This window comes from Helianthus annuus, chromosome 14 (assembly GCF_002127325.2).
Source record: "Helianthus annuus cultivar XRQ/B chromosome 14, HanXRQr2.0-SUNRISE, whole genome shotgun sequence".
In the NCBI taxonomy this organism is placed as follows: Eukaryota; Viridiplantae; Streptophyta; class Magnoliopsida; order Asterales; family Asteraceae; genus Helianthus; species Helianthus annuus.
The window spans coordinates 44073855-44081786 of NC_035446.2; the positions used below are offsets into that span (position 1 = coordinate 44073855).

Sequence of the window (7932 nt, forward strand, 5' to 3'; positions counted from 1 at the left end):
AGAACTACTTGATCCGGGGCGAGGTGGACCAATTTTTTTTTTCAAAACCTAGATGCATGTGAGTTGCAAAAACCTTGCAAAACCTAATGAATGGATATAATGTTGGCACGTGTTACATTTTTTCGCTGCAATCATGTTTGATGACGACTATGTCCTTAACCTTTCAAAATCTTGGCCAAAAGTTTACAGGCGAAACTATACACCCTCAAGTAGAAGTATAGTGATGGAACCAAGTTCGATGACGTGACGGAACATGATTGGGTGTGGTGAGTGATGGAAAGTGGAGCACCTCTACCCCTTTAGGTGACGTTATATGGCCCCCTATGGAGCCTAAATCTATACTATATAATAAAAGAAACTAAGTTTTGGACACGTGTCATTCATTGAAGGCGTCTACATTTGTAATTTCCTGCATTTTTATATTTATCTTATATCAATTAATTAAATAATAATAATCAATTAATATTAAATCTTATCTTACTTTAAATATCGGATAGAATCATTCTATTTTTTCTAATAATATTTTATCTTCAAATTTAAGCTATAAATATTCTATTTTTTCTAATAATATATTATCTTCAAATTTAAGTTATAAATTAAAGATATTTTTTAAATAATGCTTTCTTTCCCTTCGTATTTTATGTTTCTTATTTATTCATAATATTGAATTGATTCTAACAACAAACATTTAAGATGTTGCACATATTATATATTTTTTTATAAACATTGAACATCATATATTTGCCCCGTTTGTGGTATGTGCATTATATATGTGTAGATGTTCGGAGGACAAAAGTGAAATTGCATTAATTTTAACGTTATTTTACTAAGTTCGTGAAAATAACGCTAAAAGCGGCGTACGGTTAATAATGCATCATCGTCATGTGGTGGCGTTGATAACAGAAAGACAAAAGGGAACATGCACTAATCGGTCTTTGTCCCGATTGCTGAGTGTTATGTGCTTTATGTCCAAGATTTGATGCAAAACTACTATCGAACCGAGGGTCTCACTGAAAGCATCCTCTACATCTTACCCTACTCAGACCCTACCTTAGCTTTGCTATTGGTGGGATTTACTGAGTATGATGATGATGATGATTTAGTACATATAATTAGATTTATTCAACCCGTATAATACACGAGGTTTATAAGGATATAATTTTTTTTATTATTTAGTTTATAAAATTACATTTATCCAACCTGAGTAATATACAAGGTTAAAAAAATTACATTTATTTAACCTGTGTAATACACAGTGTTTTTAAAGATATTTTTTTTATTATTTAGTATATATAATTAGATTTATTCAACACGTACAAATCACGAGTTTTTATTATTTGGTATATAAAATTACATTTATTCGGTACAATACATGAGATTCTTAGAGATATAATTTTAATATATAAAATTATATTAAAGAATAATATATAAAATTATATAAAATTATAAAATTACATTTGTTCAACCCGTGTAATAAACGAGATTTTTAAAGAATAATTTTTTTAATTTAGTATATAAAATTACATTTATTCAACACGTGTAATACACGGGGTTATAACCTAGTATGTTTATAAATGTATATCTAGATTATCTCTCTCACACTCTCTAGATCAAAGACAATGGCTCTGACGGAAGCCGAGGACTTGCGGGTTAGTTCAGAAGTGTATGAAGCTTTGACAAGAGGGGAGGAAGCTAAAGTTATCGAGATATGCGCAGGCATTCCCAAGGGCCCATTACATACACCTACAATACATGATGACACCGTTTTAAGTTTGGCTACCAACCTCAAGAAAAACGACCTAGCATTACAACTCCTAGATATGGTGCCAATGTGTGACTCCCACAAACTCACGTGGCAAAACAGTGGTGGACACACCATGCTTCACGAGACTGGACTCAACAACAAAACAGTAGAGGCTGCAGCCGAGATGCTAGCCAGGGCCCCTATGTTGCTCGGCATGACTAATAGACTCGGCGAGACTGCTTTGTTCACTGCTGCTTCAAATGGCAAGACCAAGATTTTTAACTTACTTCATCGCCAAGTGTGTCGAACCACACAGGGTCCCGATTTGAAAACGTTTCTTCAAAGGGATGATAAATCTACCATACTTCATAGAGCAATTCTTAGTAGAAACTACTGTAAGCATATTTGTTCACACGCAATGGTGTTCATGATTCGGTTTAAAACCATGAAATTGTTCCAACAGGTCCCTTTTTGGTTTCACGCTGGTTCTTTTTTTTTTTTCGGTTGGTCGGCTTTAAAATTTTCAAACCATAGCGAATGATATAATTTGTGGTTTGTAAGGAAAGCCAACCACATAAAACCGGACCAATATTAATTCTTTATGTATATATATTGGTTGGTGGCAGTTCTAGCTTTTTTAGATAATCAGGATTGTTATTTAGATAATCTGCATTCAAAATTGACAATTAGTATTGGGGTAACTTGTTTTTATTTTTATCTAACAACCTAAACTGTCAATTCATACTGACCCGATCAAACCGTAAGTAATGGTTCATTTTTAAATTTCAACAGTTTGGATTTGGTTTCCAATATCAAAAAGGTTACTAACAGTTTGGCTCACGGTTTTACATAAAAAAACTGTTTAAAACGGATGTGAACACCCCTAACCACACAAGTTGGCTTCATTGTGACTCTAACATATACTTTTTATATCATGCATCTCTTTTAACAGTTCTGGCTCACGAGATAGCCTCCAAGCACCCGCATTTGATGAACGAGAAGGATGGTGACGAGATGACACCTCTTCAGCTTCTTTCGTGCAGCCCACCAGTATTCGGTCCTAAAACTTTTTTCAAGTGCATGATATACAAGTGTACGATGATGCGAACACTATACTTCTACTTGATCACTTTTCCTATTTTTTTCTTTTTATAATTAAGTTATTTCAAAAGGAGTAATGAAAACTCGGGTCTTTTGGGATTTGAGAAATGGGTTAATGTTAGTCGCTATTTAAGATAACGAATATAGCTTCTTGAAAATTGAAATTTATGATCTGCAATATTTAGATGAGTGATAGATTAGTTTTGCCCTTTCTTTTTGTTTTTGAATTACTACATATCTTAGATATTGAGTTCAACTAATTAAGATAAAGTGGTTTCATATATTGGCAGGTTTAAGACACATAAGTCGGGATAGCGACAAACCCATAATTGAAAATGAAAAAAAAATCTATGGTTCTCTAATCTACTCATAGTTGTAGTTGTTGAAAACTTCAAGGATAAAAGACTTATTAAATTTGAAAGTTTCTTGTCTTAGTGATTGATGTAGATTTTGAAGATACCAACAAAATATTTCCCTGGCTAAAAAAACTGAAGAAAGAAAAGCATAGATGTGAATGGGCATTGAAGCTTGTTAAGGTGTTGGTAAAAGCTGACATGTCATGGCAAATGACTGAATCTTGGATAAAGAAGGGAAGATCAACTGTCCATCTCTATGGAAGGCGTAAATCCATAGCTGAAAATGAACAAATGACGGGTGATATGTATAAGCCCGACACACCACTATTATTAGCAACCATACATGGTTGTACCGAGATTGTTGAGGAAATAGTTAAAGTGTATCCTCAGGCAATTGAGCATATTGACCATGAGGGGCGTAACATTTTAAGTCTAGCGATCTTGCATCGACGTATTGAAATTATCGATCTTGTTGATCGGTTGAACATTCAAAAGACGAGGGTGAGAAGAAACATTGACAACTATGGGAACACCTTGCTTCATCTAGTTGGCGAAAAAGTTGATAATCCTACAGAGGACCTAAAAGGTCCTGCTCTAGTACTACAAGAGGATGCACTTTTGTTTAAGGTCAGTTCAACTTTCTAACACATACTCATTACATTTATTAGAAGGTGGCAATTTCAACCATTTGTGTTCTATTTATTTCTAGTTCTCTTGTCAAATGAATATAATCCAAATAGTGGTAGATGCCTATTGCTTAAACTTCCTACTTTTCGTGGTTTGCAGAGAGTAAAGGAGACATGTATAACCTTAGATACCATGAGGTTAAACTCCAAAGGGAAGACTGCAGAACAAGTATTCTTCGAGAGTAATAACAAACTCCGAGCCGAAGCCAAAGAATGGATGAGTGAGAATGCGAAAAACTGCTCCATTGTCGCGGTACTCATTGCCACAGTCGCTTTCGCTGCAGCTTACACTGTGCCAGGAGGGCCAGACTCAAAAACGGGCCATCCTGTTCTCAAGAACCAACCTCTCTTTCTCATATTTACCATCGCCGATGCCATTTCACTATCATCAAGTTTAACATCAGTTATCATATTTCTCAACATCGTCACATCCTCGTTCCATTTTAAGGATTTTGAGAAATCTTTATTTCAAAAGTTACATTTAGGACTTACACTCCTGATCATCTCTGTGGCAATGATGATGGTGGCATTTGCAGCCACACTTATTTTAACCATAAGCAGTGGAAGGAAATGGACTGATATCACTTTATATAGTGTTTCATTCTTCCCTGTACTAATATTTGTGTTCACATATATAAAGTTTTACAAGCAACTTGGTGGGGCTATTTACCACGCGTTCAAGCAGATGGCAGAAGCAACACTCTCACATTACCATAACCCCAGACTTGAAGGTTGGTGTTACAATCGTCATTCTCGACGTCAAACCGTAGGGTCTGTTTAGTTGGTATTTTGAGAGAATAATATGCCATGGTTGAAGGAAAAACATGTTGGTATTGTGTGATATGTTTCATGTCGAATCTAACCTTGCTTAGGATAAGACTACCCAGAGTTAACTGGTTAATAAGTAAAATCATGTCAATGTGATTAAGAGTTTTCTTTGAATTTGAGATTAATTATGTGAAAGTAACTTTGGAAAAAAATGTTTGAACTCGAGGCCTAAAGGTTGTTTTGGCACCCCATCTAGAGAATATATGTTTTTATTAACGTATATACTCGTCCCGTTTAAATAGTCAGCTACACGATCTTAGGATCCGACCAAACACATATTTGTGACCATAGTTGTATAGGGAATAACTTACTGAGGTTATACCTTATGGTCACTTTGTTTGGTTAGTTATTTGATAAGTTGTTTATATGCCCTTTAAAAATGACCAAAATGCCCTTTTTGTGCATAAAATCATTTTAAGAATTTGTAATCAAACTTTTAACATCTAAACTGTTGTAATAATATTTTTAAACATGTTTGGGCATCTAAGACTTATCATAGCTAATATCTAACCATCCGAACACGTATTTATGCAAATGACACGTTAAAGTAGCGTAAACTACTTTAACGGGTCATAACGGGTCAAAAGCACTTAGGATTACTTTCAAATCAGAATGTAGACATTTTTAACCATTTCATATGAGTTCCAATGCTCATTTGGTTTACAAGACCTCATTCTATCCTATCCCCCAATTTAGGTCCCGATTCATTAACAATTTAACATAGTCATCCGATACTAGGTGCCACTTGATTCCTTGTTCCTTCAAGCATTGTTTGATCTTTACTACAAGAATTAAGCAATCTCAAGTGAGTACATAGTCCTCTCTTTTACTTTTTGAAAATATTTTGGGGGTGAAACACTTATGCCTATTGTTATTTTCATGTTTTCATGACATATACATGCTATGTTCATCTAGTACACATATAGTACATGATTTCAAATATGTTTTGCTTCGTATGTTGACTTAACATGCCTAGCACATTCATTTCAAGGATCCATTTTGCTTCATATGTTGACTTAGCATATCTAGCACCTTGATTTCATGAACACTTTACTTAGTATGTTGACTTTGCATACTTAGTACATGGTTTACAAAGACATTTTGCATGACATGATTACATTGATTATGACATTTTGGTATGTTGAATGAGACAAGATACATTCACTAACATTATCCCGCCGACCGGTAGTATTATATGGTACCATAGGTTTCATAAGCTCATTCCCGCTCCTAATTTGTTTAGAAGTATCCATTGGGGAATGACAGAATCCGACGAACATTTGATAAACCTTTGTCTTTATAAGGGTTATGTCACACCCCCAAAATCCACCTGCGGAGTATCACCGCTTGGGAGCGTGACTGACCAGGATCAAGCCACCAATCATATAGAACGACGTAAATAGTAAAAGTAATTGTCATTTAACCAAACCAATCCATATGAATGGTGTTCAAAACATAAGTGTAATAACAAAGTTTAGCGGAAGCAATTGAGTAAAAGCCCAACATAAATAAAGTATGTAAAGTCATAGTGTTTAATCAAAGCATTCACGCTCCTTGTCCACAACGACCGTGTCTCCCAGTGCAAGCTCCATGTATACCTAACGACCTGCAAGGCATGTAACAGAGAGTCAACAACTAGTTGAGCGAGTTCACAGTAAGTAAGTTCGTAATAGCAAGTTTGTTTCGTAACATGTGGCTTTACTGGGCCGATAGTATGTTCTATTGGTGGGGGCTTCCCATAATTGCATATACACTAGACTATTTGTAACCATAAGTGTTCTTCTTAATCCGAGAACAGTAGTACGTACAAGGTTTACGTAGGTTTTACGTAAGTGTCCTTCACAAACCGAGGACAGTGGTACGCGGGGGTTTACGTAGGTTTTACGTAAGTGCCTGATACAACCGAGGCAGTAGTGAGTATAAGTTCACGTAGGTTTTACGTGAGTGTCCTTCGCAACCTGAGGACAGTGATGAGTACAGGTATACGTAGGTTTTACGTACGTGTCCTGCGCATCCGAGGACGATGGTAGATAGTCTAGTAACAGTGTAAGTACAGGTATCTATTCAATCTCATTCCTTCAATCCCATTCCCAAACCCCGGGAATCCCATGCCTTGGTAAGAGTGTGAACTCACCTTGGTTTGCTCGGTATGTTATTGCTTCTAGTGTAAATAAATGATTAGGTCCGTTACACACGACCTAGGGTACATTGCACATAAACTCGATGTAAGTGTTTATATTCGATTAGGGTTTACAAGTCCTTAGTATCCAATCAACTGTGTTCCGTGTGATAATTGTTTACCGAATGACATGCCAAAGATTGCACAGTAACATACATACAGTGGTGACAGGATAATTGTTTTTCATTCGACATTTACTTGGTTCTGTCAACAACTCAACAAATTCGGACTGTATAAACATTGACAAAGCTCAGACTACACAAGCATCATGAAATTCGGACAAGTGCATCAAGCATAAAACTCAGACAAGCAACCCCTAGTGAAACTCGGACCATAACATAAGCATAAACTCGGACATATGCTTTCCTTAATCACAAGTTCGGACAAGGCTTTACCTTGTCAAAAATTCGGACCCTACCTAGCCACAAAACTCGGACCATATTGCCCTTAACAAAAGTTGGACCCTTATGTTCTTCTCTCAAAAATTCGGACATACATAAACATCACAAAGGTCGGACCCTAGCAACATCATAAAAGTCGGATCCCCCCCTTAACATTCAAAAAAGTCGGACCAAGTCCCTTTAACATATAAAAGTCGGACCAAGTCCCTTGTACAAACTCGGACCAACCAAATCAATGAAACATCGGACCATTACAATTTAAATGAAATTCGGACTCAAGGGTTCTTGGTGATAAAATTCGGACTTCATGTCTCCTTAATAAAAATTCGGACATATCATGTATATTATTTAAAAGTCGGACCATATTGTGTTTAATCAAAACTCAGACTTTTCAACATGCGTGAATTCCAAAAATCAATTCACAGAATCAATGGAACAGTTACGTTTGCAGAAGACTACGATCAAAACCCTAATCTTCATACTTTGGCAATGCTGTAATCAAATCAAAATCAAACAATTCTAACATATCATGCATCTTAACGTCAGGCAAATGATTACACAACTAATCATAACCATTTCACAATAATCAGAATCAATAAACACAGAACCATTACATGTAGAACTAGGGTTTTGCATG

At 35.8% G+C, this 7932-nt stretch overlaps 1 protein-coding gene across 1 annotated transcript; it reads left to right on the forward strand.

Moving 5' to 3' along the window:
* Window positions 1-1588: 1588 nt before the first annotated feature.
* Window positions 1589-4764, forward strand: LOC110908408 (ankyrin repeat-containing protein At5g02620). The gene is made up of 4 exons (XM_022153346.2): window positions 1589-2139; window positions 2697-2837; window positions 3281-3828; window positions 3988-4764. Exons 1-4 carry the CDS (start codon window positions 1620-1622, stop codon window positions 4666-4668), a joined length of 1890 nt encoding a protein of 629 aa, XP_022009038.1. The 5' UTR covers window positions 1589-1619; the 3' UTR covers window positions 4669-4764.
* Window positions 4765-7932: the final 3168 nt, after the last annotated feature.

Bases quoted from the DNA above. Each gene is read 5' to 3' on its own strand.
- LOC110908408 (XM_022153346.2), top strand. From the start codon at position 1,620: ATGGCTCTGACGGAAGCCGAGGACTTGCGGGTTAGTTCAGAAGTGTAT. The intron at 2,140-2,696 runs GTAAGCATATTT...CTCTTTTAACAG, and splicing joins AATTCTTAGTAGAAACTACT to TTCTGGCTCACGAGATAGCC. The intron at 3,829-3,987 runs GTCAGTTCAACT...CGTGGTTTGCAG, and splicing joins AGGATGCACTTTTGTTTAAG to AGAGTAAAGGAGACATGTAT.